Source organism: Manis pentadactyla, chromosome 9, assembly GCF_030020395.1.
Source record: "Manis pentadactyla isolate mManPen7 chromosome 9, mManPen7.hap1, whole genome shotgun sequence".
Classification (NCBI taxonomy): domain Eukaryota; kingdom Metazoa; phylum Chordata; class Mammalia; order Pholidota; family Manidae; genus Manis; species Manis pentadactyla.
In genome coordinates, this window is record NC_080027.1 from 93,864,333 (window position 1) to 93,887,524 (window position 23,192).

General features: G+C 39.7%; 1 protein-coding gene across 1 annotated transcript; it reads left to right on the forward strand.

The window, feature by feature from the left end:
- Positions 1-2,662: 2,662 nt before the first annotated feature.
- Positions 2,663-3,865, forward strand: BECN2 (beclin 2). Its single transcript, XM_036907551.2, is given in 1 exon segment — positions 2,663-3,865. A coding segment is annotated over 1 exon segment (1,167 nt). The 3' UTR covers positions 3,830-3,865.
- Positions 3,866-23,192: the final 19,327 nt, after the last annotated feature.

Below are 23,192 nucleotides of genomic sequence, written 5' to 3' on the forward strand. Positions count from 1 at the left end.
AAGTTGTTACCTGGGCTTCTGACCAGCCAGCTGTAGCTTAGATGTTCCAATGACCCCCTCCTTGGGTTTTTGATTATTAGCTAGAGAACTCAGAGAAATACTTTACTTACAAGATTACAGGGTTACTATAAAAGGATATAATTATGAAAGCCCAGTGGAAGAGAGGCATAGGGCAAGTATGGGGAAAGGGTATGGAGCTTCCATGCTCTATGGGCACACAACTGGGTTACCCACCCAGAAGCTCTCTCAACCCCATAAAACCGAAGGTTTTATGAAGGCTTCATTACATAGGTATGATTGATGAAATCATTGGCCATTGGTGACTGATTCAAACTCCAGCCCTTTCCTAGAGGTCAAGGTATAGAGCTGAAAGTTCAAAACCTTTAATCACATGGTTTGTTCTCCTGGCAACAAGCCCCAATCCTTAGGTGCCTTCCAAAAATCATCTTAATATAACAAAAGGTGCCTTTATCACTCTCATCACTTAGGGAATTCTGTGCCAGAAAGGGAGTTGAAAATTAAGTATATATTTATTATTATAAACCACAATATCTCAGAGAGAAGAATAAAAACTTGCAAATGGTTACTAGGGGGAGGGGGAAGGACTAGAGGTGGAAGACAAAGAAAGGGGGGTTATCCCTCCCTCAGAAGTGCTTGAATTTTCTGTAATAGCATCCTTCATCTTTTACTTATGTGATAAAATTAAGGCAACACTTTTTAAAGGGACATCTGGACAGAATTCAGCAGTTAATAGCAAAATTATGTTTGCCTTTTATAATCATGAGCAGGTGAGGCCTCCTCCATAAGATGAGGCCCACATGGTCCAAAGCACCCCACTTCCCTTGAAAAGCCATCTGGGAAAAGGGAGGGACAGACTCAAGGAAATAACTCTGTGTGGTCTAGAGAGAAGACACTTCCTGATTCTGCATAACTAAGAACAGATTCTGAGTCTACCACAGTGGCGACTGGGTCAGGCTGGATGAGTTCCCAGGCACTAGAGCAGGACAGGAGGGAGTTTGAACACGATCAGAGGAGTTTCTTAGCAGTCACAGGACCATGTTCAACTGCCCTCAGGGCCTGAATGACAGTTAATTTGGAAAAAAAAGTATTACTCAGTATCTTCAAAAAACACACTTGAAATACCTTTTCTAACTGACTCCATGAAGGCCTGCTGTCCTTCCCCAGACAATTTCCAAACTGCCTCTGCCTCCCCTGTTCGATGTTTTTTCTTTTCCTGCTTCAACTTGTAAGGGATGAGTGGGCCTTACAAGGCTTCTCCATGCCAGAGCATTGTTTATCCCCAAGGGCCGCATGCACGCACCTGCAGGCAAGACTCATGGAAGGCGAGGAGCCAGGCTTTCTGGCAGAGGAACGCAGGAGTTGTGAGATAGGCCTTTGGTTTTTCTTCTCCCTAAAGGAATTGAAAGCAGCCTGATTGTCTTTTTTCTGGGATGCCAGCCCACGGTCCATTCCTAAGTACACAGTATTTGTACAGCAGCCAGAGAGAAGGGAGAAGAGAGGCTGTCACCAGCCAGCCATCTGCATGGTGAGGGCATCTGGGCTACTCTCTTCATGTAGAGCTCACATTAGGGCATCTGCTTAGTGGGAGGGTCTGAGCCTCTGGTACCTAGGGCTACTGAAGGAATATTCAGTTAACACTTTCTCTAAGACCACTTTTCTAAGTCAACCATTGCTTTACTCATCGAGAACTAGAGTCATCATGTTTCAGTGGAAAGCATTAAACATTGTGCCATTTAACGAGAAACATTAAACATTATGTCCATTATGGGGCCCAAAGCCCAGCATCTGATGGATTCTGATATTTATCTGAGATCCAGCTGCCTGTTTTGGAAGGATTGAAAGAGAAAATGGATGTAAGGTAATCAACACTGTCTATCAGTCAGCTTTTGCTGTGATAATAATCCCCGAATTTTAATTCCCTAAAGAATGGGTAGGGTTTATCCAAGTAAAGAGGTAAAGGAAGAGCATTCCACTCAGAACAGTAGGATATGTTGGAAGAACTGAAATCTAATTAGTGTGCAGGAACATGGAGGGGCCTGAAATGGGATGAGCATGGCAGGAAATGGGGAGAAGAAACTGGAAGGAGGGGCAGAGGCCTGGTGTCAGGTTAAGATGATAGGACTTTATCTTAAGGGCATTAAACCTTTTTAAGGAGGGGAGCACCATGATCAGATTTTAGTTTTAGAAAGATTAGTCTTAAGAAATGCTTTGAAAATGTTAAAAGGGGAAAGTGAAATGATCAGACTTTCCCTGTAGAAAGAATCACTGGTCCAAAAGGAGCTAAAGGGGGTCTGAGGCATTTAAGGAGGGTCCCATCAGAAGGTGTTAAAGGAGAGAAGACAAGATGAGATATGCATTTAAAAATAATTACTCCCCTCAAGGAGCTTAAAAATTAAAAGAATCACTTGAAGATCTTAAAAAGATATAAATAGACAAATAACTGGGGAGGCAGAGGAAACCTGGAGTCAGGGTGGGAGTCAAGCCCGCTGCCATGGCCTCCATCTGCTCCTCCTGCCAGCTCTGCAGCCAGCCCCGGCAGCTGATCTGATCTGTGGAGGCCTTGGGCCCCGACACCATCCAGGAACCTGCAGCTCCCAGGCTTGCTACGTCCCCAGAGGAGGGAGGCCCTGCCCCCAGAGAGATGGCGAGGGACAAGCTGACAGGTGGTGCCTCTGGCGGGCTGCTCCCTGGTGACAGTGGAGTGTCCAGGGACAGGGCTACCTTCACCCTGCTTGGGAAGCTTGGCTCCAAGAGAACGCTCAGCAACATCCAGACGGCCACTCAGGACATCTCTGACATCCTCTCCGGTGAGAAGGAGGTGGGCCACCTGCTGTGTGAGGGCTGCACCAACCTTCTAGAGCAGCTGGATGCCCAGCTTACGGTGACAGCGACTGGCAGGCAGGTGCTCCTGTGCTGCGTGGGGACAGGGTAGGCCGGGGGTACCGAGGACGTGCAGCTGTGTGCGTGGCTGCAGAGCATGGTGCTGGAGGAAGCCAGGCTGGTCCGGGAGCTGGACGAGATGGAGAAGGACCGGCAGAGCATGGCCGCCGGCCTGGACGTGGTCCAGGCAGAGACACAGATGCTGCACCAGCAGGACGAGCAGCATCAGAGGGACTATAGTAAATTAGACCAGCAGCAACTGGAGCTGCAGGGTGAGCTGCCGAGCATGGAGAACCGGCTGCAGCATGTCCAGGTCCAGGTGGGCTGGCTGGAGAAAACTGATGCCTTCGGTGCCTCGTTTAGGATCTGGCACGATGGCCCCTTGGGCATCCTCAATAACTTCAGATTGGGCTGCCTCCCCACCGTCCCCGTGCCCTGGAATGAGATTAACGCAGCCTGGGGACAGACTGCCTTGCTGCTCTTTGCCCTGTCCAGGACGATTGGCCTGGAGTTTCAGAGGTACCAGCTGGTCCCCTGTGGAAACCATTCCTATCTGAGGTCTTTAGCAGATGACCTTATTGAGCTGCCCCTGTTCTGCAAGGAAGGGCAGAGTTCTTTCTTGTATAACAAATTTGACCGGGCGATGACGGCTTTACTGAACTGCATGCAGCAGTTCAAGGAAGAGGCTGAGAAAGGTGAGTTGGGTCTCTGCCTGCCCTACAGGATTCACGTGGACAAAGGCCTGATGGAGGACCCTGGGAGTGGGGGATTCTACTCCATCAGGACCCACCTGAACGTGGAGGAGCAGTGAACCAAGGCACTTAAGCTCATGCTTACAAATTTCAAGTGGAGTCTTGCCTGGGTCTCCTTAAGGTACCATCAAAAAACTTTTCTAAGAGGACAAGGGAGATTAACAGCTAAATTGTGAAACTGAAAGGCATTGCATGATTATGATTTTAAAAATGAACGGTCATACAGGTGTTAAGATTAACAAATCGTCCAGAGCAAACCAGAAGTCCCTGCTATCTTCCCCCACACATCTCAGTCCTTCCTTCTTGGTACTTTCCTCCCCACCTGCTTCCCACCCTGAGACATTCAAAATGACAGCAAAGATGAAACTACAGTGACAAGATTATTCCTATATAAAAAGGGACCAAGGGAGGTAGAGGGAGAACTGAGGGTGTGGATCAGAGGAGAAGCCATGGCCACTGATTGCAGTGGAACTTTGGGTATGTGGGGGAGTAGATAGTCAAAGATTATTAAGTTTCTGCTGTTGTGAAGTATAGTGTAAACACCTCTTTAATCCCTGAGATTTCCAATAAAATGCTACCTTCTTCAGTGACTTAAAAGTCAGAAGTGTGTCATTGAGCTAAGTGGGTGGGTGACTAAAAAGGCCTGGTCACATTCAGGCTGAGGATCAATCCAACGGTCAGTTAAGAGCCATGACGTGAGCCCTTACAGAGGGCGGAAGACTGAAAGGGACTCAGCCAGAGGACTTTTTAAACATGTGGTTGTATCCTGTCGTTCACCTGCTTCTTGGCTGCTCTCAGAATAAAGTCCCAAGCCTTTACTGTGGCTCTCAGCCCTGCCGCCTCCCCAGGCTCTGCTCACACCAGTCCTATATCTACACTGAACGTGCTAAGAATGCCCTCCCTCTGCCCTTTGCCTGTGCTCTTCAGTGTGTCCGATCTTCTAACTATAAACTTCCAGAAATCTGTAGCTTTGAAGCCCAGATAGTGCCTAGAACAGCATCTCATCTACATGAAACATCTTTAAATAGAAGTCATTGTTTAAATGAGAACAGAAAGGTGATTACTTGGTCGCTGGGAGATGGGTTAAATGAATGAGGGTCTAAGCATATGATGAAATATCATGAAATGTTACAGAGGATTTTTTAACTTCATAATATTTAATGACAATGCTTATAATAGTAAGTAAAAGATTAGGTTATACAACAAGTAATATGAAAACTCAAAAGTATTTAGAGAAAATAATTCCAAGAATATATGTTCCTTGAATATGTGAAGATATTTCCATGAAAATTTTGTATTTAAAAATTTAAAGCTTTCCACTGGAGATTAGGAAAAAGATACTGTCTTTCAGCAATTCTGTTTAATATGTGTTGGTGATCCTCACTGGTGCAATAAATAAAGAATAAAAGGTAGAAGGGAAAAAATATAATTGTTACTGTTACATGACACAACTGGGTAACAAAATCCAAATAAATCAACAAATAAGTGATTAGAATTAAGTGAATTAAGAAATTCATTGACTACAAAGTTAAAAAAATAATTAAATGTGTTTATATAAGCAAAAATCAGAATTTAAAATAGTTTGAATTGTTAAATACCCAAGAATACTCTGACAAGCCCCTTGCTCAGAAAATTATGTTATCAATTACCTCTAGACCAGGGATTGGCAAATTTTTTCTGTAAAAGGACAAACAGTGAATACTTAGGGATTTTTGTTCCATGCAGTCTCTGTTGCAACAAGTTAATTGTAGCAACTACTCACTTGTGCTGTTACAGTGTAAAAGCAGCCACAGAAAATATGTGAATGAATGGGCTGTGTTATTGTGAGCTATTGACTGAAAGAGAGAGTGGGCTGGATTTGACCCCCTCTCTAGACAGCAGACTCTGAATCATGGGCGGAATTACACTCTTACTTACAGTTATGTCCCCAGCAGCCTGCATTGTGCTTGCCATACAGGAGACTCTTGTGAATAGTTGAGTGAATAAGTCGATGAATTATACTGAGTGGGGGAATTATAGGAAATTTTATTTTCTTCTTTGTGGTTTATAAATATTCTCTCATGCACATGTATTTATCTTATAATAAAAGAAATTGAAACTATGCCACTGAATAGCAATCCCCCATTTTCCCTTCCCTAGCTCCTGGCTGCCACCATTCTACTGTCTGCTTTTAGATCCCTCACATAAGCAGAATTTGCAGGATTTGCCCTTCTGTGACTACCTTAGAGAAACCACATTTGGGAAAATGAGTTTCTAGGCAACTAAAATGGAGATCTGGAATAGCTATCTGTGCCAGCATCACCTACCAGCAGGTAAGAAAAGCACACTTCCAGGGGTGTTTTTCCAAGTTTTAACTTTTGAATGATTTAATGTTTTATATATTCAAAAAATTTAAAAATACATCAAGAGAAATAAAAAGCAAAGCTGAAGACTGAAAGCAGTGGAAACCAATAAGCCTAATACATCCAATTTTAACATAATCACAGAAGAAAGGTTTATTTTAAGTACTTTTGGAAACAGTAATCTGACTATATATTTTTAGTAGATACACTCTAAGGATGAAGTGTGCTATAATTAAATATTAAAAATTGCCCAGTAGTTCTATAGGTTGGAGCACTACTGATTTATAATTTTAAATTATTTTATGTATACTGTAAGAGAAAGCTATCAATATCTGAATTGGAAATATTAGTATGAATTCTTGTATGTGCTGTGTGTACTTGTTTTTTTAGCTCTGTTTACTGGAAAGGCTTAGAAGCAATGCTAAGCCTGGAACTATAAATATCTGCAGTAACCAGATTCTAGTTTCTAAGGACCATCCCTCACTGAAAGGGAACTTTTTAGAGAAATGACTAATTCCAGATCTGTGGTGGGGTGGGGGTGGCAGGGAATGTACAAATGAATCCAACATTTTGTTGAGCCATAAATTAAGGAAACTATTGAAGTCTAACGGGGCATTTCAGAAGAATCAGCAGCCAACTTGAAGGAGCCCCCACTGGTCAAATTTGAGACAATTTGAGGATCAAGAAGAATAATTACAATTTCTCATAAAACATTGAACAGGCAAAGGCCCAGGAATCCTTAGTGATACTAGAAATGGAAGGGGAAAGTTCATTTGTGATGATTTGAGGTGACTGAGATGGCTAATTCTTACCTTAAAATTCACCATTGAAGGGAGAATGATGAAGCACACCATCTTTCTTTAGAAGAAACAGCAGTTCATTCCCAACTGATAAGGGAACATTTTTCTTTATAGAGAAATGTCATCTAATAAATGTAGATAGAACACTAGAATCAGAAATAACCATTTGACAACCCCTGAAATAATTGACTCAGGTAAGGATAACCAAAAGACCCTGAAAGAGGGTCTTGGAGGAGGAGATCTGCCGAGGACTGACTCTCATCCCGCAGACAAACGGCCAACTGACATATCTATATAATGAAGTTTGCTGTCCACACTTTACCCAGTTATCAAATTTAACATCACTGATAGTGAGATGGTCTAACATTATGTCACCTGACAGGATGTATTAACCTCATAGTATCACCTCTAAAATATTATTGCCCAGAATGTTTTAATCTTCCCAAGCCCTAAGACCTGTTTTCCAGTTTCCTGGAACAAGCTAAATGCCATGATAAATAAATAATCAGATTAAACCAGAATGTGAGATTTTCTATAAGACCACTGGCCAAGGTTTAAAACAGTCAATATTTTTTAAAAAGCAGGAGGGATGTATTAAGTTACAAGAGATAGATGAGACATGACCACCACATACAATGTGAACTCTGAGAAAGGAAAAAAGCAGCTGCCCTGCTGGCTGAGCAGCCCTGACCGCTGCTAGCTACAGAGTTCTCCAACTGAACACAACTTCACAGAACACCAAAACTCAGATCCCTGGGATGGAGGAAAACCAAAGCAAGAACACTGTCCAAACCACAAAAATGGTCAAACATCTCCCTTTCCTGCTTTGTTCCCCCTGCTGCAAGAAAAAAATCAAGAAAATCACAGCATTGCCTCTTGCTTTTTGGTAGCACCCAATCCATAGCAAAACCACCACAGCCATGATGCCCTCGGAGAAGCCTCCTGTAGCCCTTCCCACATGGTGTTCTTTCCCCCGTTGCAAAAAGCCAATCATTATAGCTTTGTTCAAGGAGTCTTTGGAGGACAACAGCAACTTAAAGTACATCCTGGTTTGAAAAAAGTCAAAGACAAATGTAAGAGACATTTGGGGGAAGAATTATGGTAACTTGAATAAAGGCTGATATTAGGAGATATGTAGAGAATTGTGAATTTTCTTGTGATTATGGTATCGTGGTTATGATGGAGAATATAGTTTTGGTAGGTGGTGATATATTTAAGGTTAAGATAACGTGTCTTCAGGATACTTTGAAATGATTCATCAAATTAACAAAGTGTATTCATAAATCATTGTGGTAAAATGTTGAAACTTGTGGATGAAGAGATGTGTTCATCACACAATTCTTTCATCTTATTTTCTCATTGTGCTTTTTTTTGAGGGATCATTGACATATAACATTGCATTAGTTTAAGGTGAACAACATAATGATTTGATAGATGTATATATTGTGCAATGATCACAATAACTTTCATTAACATCATCCCCAAACACAGTTAAAACATTTTTTCTTGTGATGAGATCTTTTAAGATTTACTCTCTCAGCAAATTTCCCTTATTTTATTTTAGTATTTTATTTCTTATTTCTTATTTTTTTATTTTGGTATCATTAATTTACAATTACATGAGCGACATTATGTTTACTAGATTCCCTCCATCATCAAGTCCCCACCACATACCCCATTACAGTCACTGTCCATCAGTGTAGTAAGATGCTATAGAATCACTAGTCTTCTCTGTGTTGTACAGCCCTTCCTGTGCCCTCCTACATTATGTCTGCTAATCATAATGCCCCCTTTCCCCCCTTGTCCCTCCCTTCCCACCCATCCTCCAAAGTCCCTTTCCCTTTGGTAACTGTTAGTTCATTCTTGGGTTCTGTGATTCTGTTGCTGTTTTGTTCCTTCAGTTTTTTCTTTGTTCTTAATACTCCACAGATGAGTGAAATCATTTGGTACTTGTCTTTCTCCTCCTGGCTTATTTCACTGAGCATAATACCCTCTAGCTCTAACCATGTTGTTGCAAATGGTAGGATTTGTTTTCTTCTTATGGATGAATAATATTCCATTGTGTGTATGTACCACATCTTCTTTATCCATTCATCCACTGATGGACAGTTAGGTTGCTTTCATTTCTTGGCTATTGTAAATAGTGCTGTGATAAACACAGGGGTGCGTCTGTCTTTTTCAAACTGGGCTGCTGCGTTCTTAGGATAAATTCCTAAAAGTGGAATTCCTGGGTCAAATGGTATTTCTATTTTGAGCTTTTTGAGGAACCTCCATACTGCTTTCCACAATGGTTGAACTAATTTACATTTCTACCGGCAGTATAGGAGGGTTCCCCTTTCTCTACATACTTGCCAACATTTGTTGTTGTTTGTCTTTTGGATGGTGGTGATCCTTACTGGTGTGAGGTGATATCTCATTGTGGTTTTAATTTGCATTTCTCTGATGATTAGCGATGTGGAGCATCTTTTCATGTGTCTGTTGGTCATCTGAATTTCTTCTTTGGAGAACTGTCTGTTCAGCTCCTCTGCCCATTTTTTAATTGGATTATTTGCTTTTTGTTTGTTGAGGTGCGTGAGCTCTTTATATATTTGGATATCAATCCTTTATCAGATATGTCATTCATGAATATATTCTCCCATACTGTAAGATGACTTTTTGTTCTACTGATGGTGTCCTTTGCTGTACAGAAGCTTTTCAGCTTGATATAGTCCCAATTGTTCATCATTGCTTTTGTTTCCCTTGCCTGGGGGGATACGTTCATGAAGAAGTTGTTCATGTTTATGTCCAAGAGATTTTTGCCTATGTTTTTTTTTCCAAGAGTTTTATGGTTTCATGACTTACATTCAGGTCTTTGATCCATTTTGAATTTACTTTTCTGTATGGGGTTAGGCAATGATTCAGTTTCATTCTCTTACATGTAGCTGTCCAGTTTTGCCAACACCAGCTGTTGAGGAGGCTGTCATTTCCCCATTGTATATCCATGGCTCCTTCATTGTTTATTAATTGACTGTGTATGTTTGGGTTAATATCTGGACTCTCTAGTCTGTTTCACTGGTTTGTGGGTCTGTTCTTGTGCCAGTACCAAATTGTCTTGATTACTGTGGCTTTGTAGTAGAGCTTGAAGTTGGGAAGCGAGATCCCCCCAGCTTTATTCTTCCTTCTCAGTATTGCTTTGGCTATTCAGGGTGTTTTGTGGTTCCATATGAGTTTTAGGACTATTTGTTCCAGTTTGTTGAAGAATGCTCTTGGTATTTTAATAGGCATTGCATTGAATCTGTAGATTGCATTAGGTAGAATAGCCATTTTGACAATATTAATTCTTCCTAGCTAAGAGCATGGGATGAATTTTCATTTGTTAGTTTCTTCTCTAATTTCTCTTAAGAGTGTCTTGTAGTTTTCAGGATATAGGTCTTTCACTTGCTTGGTTAGGTTTATTCCTAGGTATTTTATTCTTTCTGATGCAATTGTGAATGGAATTGTTTTCCTGATTTGTCTTTCTGCTAGTTCATTGTTAGTGTATAGGAATGCAGCAGATTTCTGTGTATTAATTTTGTATCCTGCAACTTTGCTGAATTTGAATATTAGTTCCATTCGTTTTGGAGTGAATTCTTTAGGGTTTTTTATGTACAATATCATGTCATCTGCAAAGTGACCGTTTGACTTATTTTTTACCTATCTGGATGCCTTGTATTTCTTTGTGTTGTCTGATTGCCATGGCCAGGACCTCCAGTACTATGTTAAATAACAGTGTGGAGAGTGGGCATCCCTGTCTTTTTCCTGATCATAGGTGAAAAGCTTTCAGCTTCTTGCTGTTAAGTATGATATTGGCTGTGGATTTGTCATATACGGCCTTTATTATGTTGAGGTACTTGCCATCTATACCCATTTTATTGAGAGTTTTTATCATGAATGGATGTTGAATTTTGTTGAATGCTTTTTCAGCATCTATGGAGATGATCATGTGGTTTTTGTCCTTTTTTTTGTTGATGTGGTGGATGATGTTGATGGATTTTCTAATGTTGTACCATCCTTGCATCTCTGAGATGAATCCCACTTGATCATGGAATATGATACTCTTGATTTTTTAAAAATTCAGTTTGCTAATATTTTGTTGAGTATTTTTGCATCCATGTTTATCAGGGATATTGGTATGTAATTTTCTTTTTTGGTTCGGTCTTTGCCTGGTTTTGGTATTAGAGTGATGCTGGCTTCATAGAATGAGTTTGGAAGTATTCTGTCCTTCTCAGCAACTTTCAAATATACACTACAGTAGTGTTAACTGTAGTCACCATGCTGTACATTATAACCTGGAGTTTCTACCTTTGACCCTCCTTTGCCCATTCCTCTCCCATTCCCCCATCCATTTCTAACAACCACCAATATATTCTTCTCTATATCTGAGTTCAGGTTCTTTTAGATTACATATATAAATGAGATCATATAGTATTTATCTTTCTGTGTCTCACTTATCCTTTAACTTTTTAATAGAAATAGTACAGTAGGACACATATACAAACTTTTTAAGTTTGAAAACTCACATAATTGGAAGTTGAAATGATATCCTAGCTCCCAAGCTCTGTCACTTATAAGCCAAATAAATGTGAACTAGGTATTCTTTTTAAACTTGAATTTCTATATTTATAAAATAGAAGTAGTAGTATCAATCTCATGTAGTTGTGGGGATTCAGGGAAAAGATTGAAAGTGCTCAGTAAAGTACTTGGCAGATTTTATTACTATTATTATACTTAGGAAGACATTGCAAACATCCTTGTACTTAAAATTGTGAGTCCTTCTAATTCTACATCATAAATTTCTGGACAGGGAATTTCTGAGTGAGCAAATGTGAATATATTTTCAAGGAAAAAATTTTTGTTAAGAATTGTTCCATAATGATTATACCAAACCCACCCTAACACTTGTAGAACCTAGAATAGAAACACAAACACATTTGTACCATATGTGTAAATACTCCAAGTAAATAAGTCAAGCTACAAACTGTTCAGTGAAATGTGTTCTATCCTCCTACCTTGATAAATACACCTTCATTATCACCTGGAGGGTCAATTTCAAATTTAGACTTCTTGAACACCTTGAAGGTCTAGGCTGGGACGTTCAGAATGGGCCCATGGTGGGAAACTGTCTCCACCATTCTCCTCCCAGGCCAGCTCTACTCCACAAGACAAAGGGGCCCTGTGCTTCCATGTGAACACACCAGTTCAAGCAGATTGAACTGGGTGTCTTAACCCCGCAGAATCTTCCCTACACTGGGAAGGTTTGCAGTAGGTAAGAGCTGGAATGAGGTCTTCTGAAGTACACAGAGGTCCTGCTTGCTCGTGTTGTAGGGAAACTGGTTTTATCAATATATATTCCCATGAAAAGTGCTATTCCATTACAAGCATAATTAATACTGGATAATATCAAACTTAAAAAAGATTTATTAACCCAGTACCTGAAAAAAATCTCAGCATTATTACAACTTGAATTTCTATAATCATTGTTAAACAATTTGGTATTTATAGGCCACATGGATTTTCTTTTTGAATTAAGACAATTTTAAATTTTATTTTTTTCTATTGAGTTGCAAAAGTTTTTATATATTATACAAATCAGTAATTTGCCCTATGAGTTACACACATCTAAACCCCCCTCCACCCAGTTTTCCCTTTGATGAGATTTATAAGAGGGTTGTTCATCCAGAGGTTTTTATTTTTAGTTTTTAAGTGGTCAAGACTGGTAGTCTTTTCCTGTATGGCTTCTGGGGTCTGTGCCATGGTGGGAAAGATGGTCTCTACACTCAGATTGTAAAATTACACACTCATGCTTTGTTTTATCCTAATACAGTACAGTTTCATTGTTTTTACATTAGAATGTTTGATCTATCTGGAATTTGTTTTAACCTAAGATTTCATTTATGGCTCATGCTTCCCTATTATTCCAAATGACAGGTTCATTGTTTGAAATGTGTTTACTGTCGTGGACAGTCTGACTTGCATATGCGTAATCACATTTTAACTCCTACATCTACACTCCTCAGGGACAAAGTCTGCCTTTCTTCTCTTGGGACCCCCATGTCCATGGGCAGATCCTAGGTGCTCAACAAATACTTGGGGTAAATTGGAGAGTTTGCTGTTATCTAGACAGAAAGTGATTATTGCAAAGATTAAATGAAATAATACTTGTGAAGTTCTTGGACTAGGACTGCCACATATTGAGATACTATCACTATTATATTTTGGTTTTAAAAATATATCTAACGTTGTATCTAGACAATGGTATTAACAAAATATTAAACAGAAGGATGTTACCCTTTTGGTTAATGGACTCTTTTACTCCTTGCTGACTTCAGTGCATGAGTCATTCCTTCCCCTCCCCACTCTCCATTATCATCCCCCAAAATCACACAGTGGCGAACAATCAAATAGCTGTATGCCACAGCTGAGTTGTGTTCCCAGATGACCTCACATGACTTCCCATCAGGATAAAGATACTATGGGGCAAGAAAGAATAAAGGTATTTTTTTTCTTCTATTATAACAATAATGAAGAAAAAGCTTTTTCAAGCCTGTGTTGATTCATATTTGCACTTGTGTAATCCTAGCAGTGTTAATCTCCCCAGCCTGTTTCCTGGCCGTCTCTGCTTGCTCATCTCTGAGGTCTTCAATGAGATTTCTAAGCAAGTAGTGTCACTTCCCAAAGAAACTGCTTTCAGTCTACTTTCCACCAAACTCCCCTGAGGTCAGAGGTTCTCAGAGAAGATTCATCATCAAGTCATGTGGGCTGTGGTCCAGTGTGAAGACACCCTGGGGCAGTCTGTTCTATTTTTATTTTATTTTATTAATTTATTTTTTAAGTTACTTAAATTTTTTTTATTTCTATTTTTTTATTAAGGTATCATTGATATACACTCTTATGAAGGTTTCACATGGAGTCTGTGAGTCTGCTGCTATTTGCTTCCTTCAGATTTACTTCATAGTTCTACTCCTATGAATTCATTTGGTACTTGTCTTTCTCTGCCTGGCTTATTTCATTGAGCATAATATCCTCTAGTTCCATGCATAGTGTTGCAAATGGTAGGATTTGTTTTCATCTTATGGCTGAATAACATTCCATTGTGTATATGTACCACATCTTTTTTTATCCATTCATCTACTGATGGACACTTAAGTTGCTTCCATGTCTTGGCTATTATAAATAGTGCTACGATAAAAATAAGGGTGCTTATGTCTTTTGAATCTGAGAAGTTGTATTCTTTGGGTAAATTCCTAGGAGTGGAATTCTTGGGTCAAATGGTATTCTATTTTTTAGTTTTTTGAGGAACCTCCATATTGATTTCCACAATGGTTGAACTAATTTACATTCCCACCAACAGTGCAGGAGGGTTCCCCTTTCTCTGCATCCTTGCCAGCATTTGTTGTTCCTTGTGTTTTAGATGTTGGCCATCCTAATTGGTGTGATGTGATATCTCATTGTGGTTTTAATTTGGATTTCCCAGATAATTAGCAATGTGGAGCGTCTTTTCATGTGCTTGTTGGCCATCTGAGTTTCTTCTTTGGAGAATTGTCTCTTCATATCCTCTGCCCATTTTTTAATCAGGTTGTTTGCTTTTTGGATGTTGAGGCATGTGAGTTCTTTATGTATTTTGGATACTAACCCCTTGTTGGATCTGTCCTTTATGAATATATTCTCCCATATTGTAGGATGCCATTTTGTTCTGCTTATGGTGTCTTTTGCTGTACAGCAGCATTTTAGCATGATGTAGTCTCATTGATTCATTTTTTATTTTGTTTCCCTTGCCCGAGGAGATGTGTTCAGGAAAAAGTTTCTCATGTTTATATTCAGGATACTTTTCCCTATGTTGTCTTCTAAGAGTTTTATGGTTTCATAACTTACATTCAGGTCTTTGATCCATTTTGAGTTTACTTTTGTGCATGGGGTTAGACAATAATCCAGTTTCATTCTCTTACATGTAGCTGTCCAGTTTTGCCAACACCAGTTGTTGAAGAGGCTGTCATTTCTCCATTGTATATCCATGGCTCCTTTATCATATATTAATTGACCATATATACTTGAGTTTATATCTGGGCTCTCTATTCTGTTCCATTGATCTATGAGTCTGTTCTTGTGCCAGTACCAAATTGTCTTGATTACTGTGGCTTTGTAGTAGAGCTTGAAGTCAGGAAGCATAATCCTTCCAGCTTTATTCTTCCTTCTTAGGACTGCTTTGGCTATTTGGGGTCTTCTATGGTTCCATATGAATTTTAGAACTATTTGCTCTACTTCGTTGAAGAATGCTGTTGGTATTTTGATAGGGATTGCATTGAATCTGTGGATTGCTTTAGGCAGGATGGCCATTTTGACAATATTAATTCTTCCTGTCCATGAGCACGGGATGTGTTTCCATTTATTGGTATCTTCTTTAATTTCTCTCATGAGTGTCTTGTAGTTTTCAGAGTATAGGTCTTTCACTTCCTTGGTTAGGTTTATTCCTACAGATTTTAATCTTTATGATGCAATTGTGAATGGAATTGTTTTCCTGATTTCTCTTTCTGTGAGTTCATTGTTAGTGTATAGGAATGCAACAGATTTCTGTGTATTAATTTTGCTTCTGCAACTTTGCTGAATTCAGCTGTTCTAGCAGTCTTTGGGTGCATTCTTTAGGATTTTTTATGTAAAATATCATGTCATCTGCAAACAGTGACAGTTTAATTTCTTTCTTACCATTCTGAATGCCTTCTATTTATTTGTGTTGTCTGATTGTTGTGGCTAGGACCTCCAGTACTATGTTGAATAAAGGTAATAAAAGTGGGTAGAGTGGGCATCCTTGTCTTGTTTGTGATCTTAAAGGAAAAGGTTTCAGCTTTTTGCCATTAAGTATGATGTTGGCTGTGGAGTTGTCATATATGGCCTTTATTATGTTGAGGTACTTGCTCTGTATACCCACTTTGTTAAAGGTTTTTATCATGAATGGATGTTGAATTTTGTCAAATGCTTTTTCAGCATCTATGGAGTTGATTGTGTGATTTTTGTCCTTTTAATTCATGTGGTATGTGATGCTGATGGATTTTTGAATGTACCATCTTTGCATCTCTGGCTTAAATCCTAATTAATCATAATGCATGATCTTTCTGATGTGTTTTTGAATTTGGTTTGCTAATATTTTGTTGAGTATTTTTGCATCTATGTTCATCAGTGATATTGGTCTGTAATTTTCTTTGTGTTGGCTTTGCCTGGTTTTGGTATTAGAGTGATGCTGGCCTTGTAGATTTAATTTGGGATTATTTGCTCCTATTCTACTTTTTGGAAAACCTTAAGGAAGATGGTTATTAGGGTTTCACTAAATGTTTGATGAAATTCAGTAGTGAAGCCATTTGCACCAGGAGTTTTGTTCTTAGGTAGTTTTTTGGCTACCAATTCAGTTTCATTGCTGGTAATTTGTCTGTTCAGATGTTTTTTTTCTTCCTGGGTCAGTCTTAGAAGTTTGTATTTTTCAGAAAGTTGTCCATTTCTTCTAGGTTATCCAATTTATTGGCATATAATTTTTCACAGTATTCTCTAATAGTTCCTTGTATTTCTGTGGTTTCCGTAGTGATTTTCCTTTCTCATTTCTGATTCTGTTTATGTGTGTAGACTCTTTTTTCTTGATAACTCTGGCTAGGGGTATATCTGTTTTGTTTATTTTCTCAAAGAACCCGCTCCTGCTTTCATTAAGTCTTTCTATTGTTTTATTCTTCTCAATTTTATTTATTTCTGCTCTAATCTTTATTATGTCCCTCCTTCTACTGACTTTAGGTCTCATTTGTACTTTTCGTAGTTTCATTAATTTTGAGTTTAGACTGTTCATTCGGGATTGTTTTTCTTTCTTGATGTAAGCCTATATTGCTATATACTTTCTTCTTAGAACTGCCTTTGCTGTGTACCACATATTTTGGGGTGTTCAGTTGTTGTTTTCATTTGTCTCCTTATATTGCTGGATTTCTGTTTTTAGTAGGTCATTGACCCATTGGTTATTTAGGAGCATCTTGTTAAGCCTCCATGTGTTTATGGGATTTTTTGTTTTCTTTGCATAATTTACTTCTAGTTTCATACCTTTGTGGTCTGAGAAGGTAGTTGGTACAATCTCAACCCATCTGAATTTACTGAGGCTCTTTTTTGTGGCCTAGTACATGATCTATTCTTGAAAATGTTCCATGTGCACTTGAGAAGAATGTGTATCCTGCTGCTTTTGGGTGGAGTGTTCTGTAGATGTCTGTTATGTTCATCTGTTCTAATGTGTTGTTCAGTGCTCCTGTCTCCTTACTTATTTTCTGTCTGGGTGATCTGTCCTTTGGAGTAAGTGGTGTGCTGAAGTCTCCTAAGATGAATACATTGCGTTCTATTTCCCCCCTTTAATTCTGTAGTATTTGTTTCACATATGTAGGTGCTCTTATGTAGGTTGCTTAGATATTTGTAATGGTTATATCCTCTTGTTGGACTGACCTCTTTATCATTATGTCATGTCCTTTGTCTCTTGTTACTTTCTTTGTTTTGAAGTCTATTTTGTCTGATACAAGTACTGCAACTCCTGCTTTTTTCTCCTTATTAATTGCATGAAGTATCTTTTTCCATCCCTTGTAGTCTCTTGTAGGCAGCATGCAGACAAGTATCTTTTTCCATCTCTTGAGTCTCTTGTAGGCAGCATGTAGACAAGTCTTGTTTTTTATCCATTCAGTAAATGTATATCTTTTGATTGGTGCATTCAGTCCATTTACATTTAGGGTGATTATCAATAGATATGTACTTATTGCCACTGCAGGCTTTAAATTCATGGTTACCAAAAGTTCAAGGGTAGCTTCTTTACTATCTAATAGTCTAACTTGACTCAGTACACCATTTCAAACACAATCTAAAGGTTATTTTTTTTCCTTCCATCTTTTTCTTCCTCCTCCATTCTTTATATATTAGGTGTCATATTCTGTACTCTTTGTGTATAATATGCCTGATCATGGCTTGGCACTTTAACCTTTTCCGTGTGGTGTGCTGTCTTCCCCAGGTGTAGTCAGTCCATTGCAGCCTTCTTTCCTGTTGCTTTTTCAGGATTAGTTGTATTTGCTATATTTTCATGTTATATGTGGTTTTGGGAAGAGGTTTCCATCTCACCTCTCACACTGCCATCTTTAAGCCAATCTCCTCTCTGGTGGCTTTTCTTAATTTCACAAACTCGCAGTTTCCTCATCACTGACATGAGGGTCATCACTGTGCTCACCTCATAGGATTATTGTGAGGTTTGAAGGAAATCTTTCATGCAAAGAATTTAGCTCAGCCCCTGGCTCATTGCTGCCAGTAAATGTTTGATATTAAGATTTTAAATTATTATTGCATATGAGTCCAAAACTGCTAAGCCAAACCTAATTAATCCTTAACATAATCAACCACATTAACCTTGGTGGTTGCCAGAGGCCAGGGCTGGAGGGCAGGGGATATGGGTAAAGAGGGTCATAGTTACAAACTTCCAGTTCTAAGATAAATTAGTCCTGGGGACATCAAATACAGCATGGTGACTATAGTTAATAATACTATATATTTAAAAGTTGCTAAGAGAGTAAATTTTAAAAATATTCATCAGAAGAAAAAATTATAATGATGCCAGGTGATAGATGTTAATTAAAATTTATTGTGGTGAATGACAACATATCAAATCATTATGTTGTGCATGTTAAAGTAATACCATGTTATATGTCAATTTTAATAAAACTGGAGGGAAAAACACAGCCCAGGCGAAGTGCTTCCCTCTACCCTGGTCAGGGATGACCACACCTACCAGTGTCTGTCCAGGCATACCTGGTACATACCTTTATTACTAGATTTTCCAAATTATTTTTCTTTACTTAGGTCATCAACATTACTTAGAACTCTGTGATATGGCCAGTATTGACTTAATGTTTATTCCCTTTATTAAAAAACATTTTCCAGACTTCATCTATGGCTTCATGTGAGATCATGTGGGACGGGGGTCCTGGTGCTTCCTGCCGCTGCAGAGGCCAGAAACTGCCGCATTGGGATAGAAAAGCCTCTTCCTAACACGAGGAGAATGTGTACCATGTTTCATGCTAGAAGCAGATTTCAGATTTAATTTCATTTTGTTCTGTTTCAAGCATTTCTTATGTATCCCACTTTTCAATAAGACTACATACCAGCTAATTTGACCAAGGGAAAAGGGGACATTTTCTGAAGGAGCCCAATCTAGTTTCCACTGAAATTTAGTCATCTTCATTAACCACACCCAGTATCCCACAGTAAAGGGTAAAACTGTATCCCTTAATCCTTTGCCCTGGAGGAGCCTCCATCTAGAAATCAAAGCAGACAGAAAATGAAAAAGAAAACCAAAGAATTGGGATTGTTCCCAAACTAGAAAAAACAATTCTCTAATGAGTTGGGTAAGGTCATATTAATCACAGTAAGGTCTGCTCCCCTTCCTCCTGGGCTCCCCATGACACCCACCCACCCAGACATGGTCAACAGCCCTTTTCCAGGTCCTCCAAGGGGCAGAGCAGGACAAAGCATCATGCACCTCCCCAAGGCAGTGTCTGGCTGACTCCTGGAGGTTTTCTCTGGAACTGGCTTCTTGTGTCACTTGCAGTGACTGGTACCTGACCAGAGTCCTTGTCCCTTCCTACCTTACAGCACTTAATCCATAGATTGATCCAAGCCAAGTTCAAGCCCAGGTTGGCTCACAACCCCCAAGTGGCCGGCTGCCTCGTTCTGCTAATCAAGTCACTTGGTATGGCCTAAGGATGATGTGACTTGAAGTTGCATGGCAAGCTTTAGTTCTGTGTCAAATGCCTTACTAGTTACAAAAAAAGAAAATACCAAATTGGCTGAAACTAAATCAATCTACCTGTGAGTCAGGGAAGATGACAGAAAATATTTAAGATGGTCCTGAGACATGGAAAATGCTCCTAAATTACGTTCTAGATTCTCTGTCCCTTCGGTTGCCTGTCTGTCCCAACAAATGACCCACTCAAGGGATTCAGCACTGCTGGGGGGCCCATCTCTGGCCTGCTGGGGCTTCTCTGTGGCTCTGAATGCTGGGCTGGTACAGGGACCTCAGCTGAATGGCTGGAAGTATCCAGATTGAGAGATGCTCACAGCAGATTTGGGGGAGTCACAGTTTTCCAGAGGTTGAGGGTAAGCCACAGATTTCACCTTCAAATCATTTAGGAATGATAGGCCCAACTAGGGTCAGGAGTTAAAAGGGCCACTGATATCTATAGCTGGAGACAGACAGCCTTCTATTTTAAATGACCATCTAAGTGACTCTGCAGCTAATGGCAAATACCTATATAAACTGTGAAGTCAGCATCCCCCAGAATAGGACATTAAGTCACTAAAAGGCCTTTGTCTCAGGCTGCAGTCAACAATTCACTTCACACACACACAGCCCTCAAACTTGGCTTATCTTCTAGAAGGCATTTAGAGTTTCCAATCCCATCAGAAAACTAATTCTATTGCAATTAGTCCTGAAGATTAAACTCTTGCTCTTTTTCTACCCGCACCCACACCCACCCTCCTCCACAGAGCCACCCCCACTCCCTGCCCCACACTCACTGGGTAATAGCTTCAGATTTCATCCTGAAAATCACTTTTTCTCAGGGCTCTTCAGAACTGTCTCAGAAAATCTGAGTAAATATAATCACCAAAAACGTTGTAGTTATTCATTACATTTTTCCCCCTACTTGAGCTGATTTCATGATCTCAGTATCTGGTTTTTGTTAGTCATTTGCCTGAATGTGTTTTGGACACCAAAGTCCTGGTGTGTTAGGACATCTTCACTGTTTTTCAGTATGTTTTTGTATTTTAGCAACCTCCCAGTTATTCCCAAATGAACAGGAATCTATTTGAAAAAAGTAAATATAAAGAAGTTTAAAATATGTTCGCTGCCTTAATGATTTATTCATTTGTTTGTTAATTTACACATGCAATCTGAATTCATTTTGATTCTGCCAGGCAAGGTATACTAATCACAATAATTAAGACACTGTGGGCTATGCAGTAGTAAAGGTGTGAACAAGATTTGTATGCGGGAAGGATGGGGAATAGCCATCCATGCCTGGGAGGTGGAAGCCAGGTGTCCTTGGTTTTGAAGATTACATTGGCATTTTCCAGTGAATCCAAGTGGGGAACAACCTATGGGAGGTTTGGGACCCCTAAAGCTGGGTGCAGCTCCATTTATTTAAAATATACTGTGCAAGGATTAGAGTCCTAAAGGACAAGGCTATCCATAGCCCATGTTAGGGCCACACATGGAGCTGCCACATTTAGAAATGAAAAATACATGACATCTAGTTAAGTAGTTCCAGATAAACAACTGCCAAACTGAACATAAAGAGCTGCAATGAGAAGAAAACAAACACTTATTTGGGATTAAAGAATTTCAACTTGGGGAGCACAGATTCAGGCTGGTACCCACTCATGTTTTCGCTTAAAGGGTAAAAGCAGGGTTTTTTATGAGGAAAAGGAAGCAGGGTGGCGGGGGGGAGGGGCGATAATTACATGAGTAAGGGGATAAAGTTTTCCATGGGGTTTTTCACAAGCTAAGCTAGTCTGGGTTATTCAATGACTAATGATTCTGTTGTCAGAAAACCCACAGCCACCAGTCTTGTGATCAGGATGTCTGCTCTTGCGCTGACTTCTCAAACAATTGCTGTTTGGCCCCATTCATACAAAGGCAGGTAAGGCAATTTCTCCACAGTGGCCTCTCTGGCCCTATTTTAATTAACATGGTTCTATTCATGTCAATTTTTTACACATACATTTTTAGTGTAGGTATGCCCCATGTAGAATCTGGGGCACAGGATGATACAAATCTGAGTTTGATCTGCAGATTTTTTGATTGGCTCTGTGCTTTAAGAACATTATTTGATTTTCCTGAATCTTGGTTTCTTCATCCTTAAAATGAGCCTGAAAATGCTACTTACCATCCCAAATGTCTAGACCAGTGCTTCACAAATTCTGATGAATCATCTGGGTATCTGGATAAATTGCAGACTCTGATTGGGTAATTCTGGGAGGAGCCTGAGATTCTGACTTTTGAACAAGCTTCCAGGTGAGTCTGAGGCTGCAGCTTTACAGACCACACTCGGGGGCTCAGGCCTTCTACCCTGAGGAGAGCTTGCTGGGAAAAGCTGTGAACTGGTTCCCTTGGTTCATGAAAGAAAACAGCACACTTTTCCCAAATGGCCTACACGTATTTCAGAGGCACATGAAGGGGAGGGAGACTGTGACAATGGGCCAGGCCTAAGAACTCCTTCAGTGTGAGTCTGTATTAAACCCTGAGTCAAGGACTGGGCCAAAGTTGGTGAGTCCAGTAGGCTTGGAAGGGCTTTTCTTCTTACCTCATGTAGGACTAAAATACTATTAAAAAGACTTCTTTCTAATGTGATTTATCCCCCAGGATGTCTTGATGATAACATGATGACTGTAAACCTAGCATAAGGGGTCCAGTAACCTTTTTCTGTTTGGGTCAGAGTAAATATTTTCAGCTTTGTGGGTCATATGGTCTGTATCACCACCACTCACCTCTGCCCTTGTAGCACAAGGCAGCAGGGAGACCAAGGGAGACTAGGTGCTCAAGTGAATCTGGAATCGGCTATAGATCCCATAATCACTTTGGTTTCACGGGAGTAGGGAGAGGGTGACAAATGCATTTCAACAAGCAGCAAGAAGGGTTTCCCTGTTGGACCCAAGCACTGGGGAAACCCCACTCAGAGCACATCCAACCATTTTGCTACCTCCCCCTGAGGTTGGCAGGGCAGCGTCTCTGACTTATCCCCAAGCGTTAGTTATCAAATGTGCTCGGCATTATGGGGAGACACAGGGAATCCAAAGAGGAAGGCCATCATTCCTGGTGTTAAGGTGTCATTTTGAGTTGTAGTGATCAGACAAAGACACAGTCACAGCAAATCCAAATGCTCATGGGTAGATAATTTATTAAAAGTATGTGTAACAATTGGCATTTAGAAAAAATGGCACCTGGGTACTATCTTTTGTTACCAGAATAAATTCCATTTGGTTCAAATATTTAAGCATCAACAGCATGAAATCACAGTGCTAGAATTAAACAGATGGATATAGATTTGTATAATCTTGGAGTTGGGACAGGCTTTCTATTGAGAACATGGAAGCCACACAGGAAAGATCACATAAGAATAAAAAGCATCTATATGAGAAAGTCTGCCATAAACAAGATAAAAAGGAACTGGGTAATTATTTTTAATATACATGGCATAGGAAGAGTTAATTACTCAATCTTGTGAACTTGTAAAAGTCTATAGAAAAGGGTGACTAGCCTAAAAGAAACATGATCATAATTTATAGAAGTACAAATTGCCAACTAATTTTACTGACCTGAGTAGATGCTA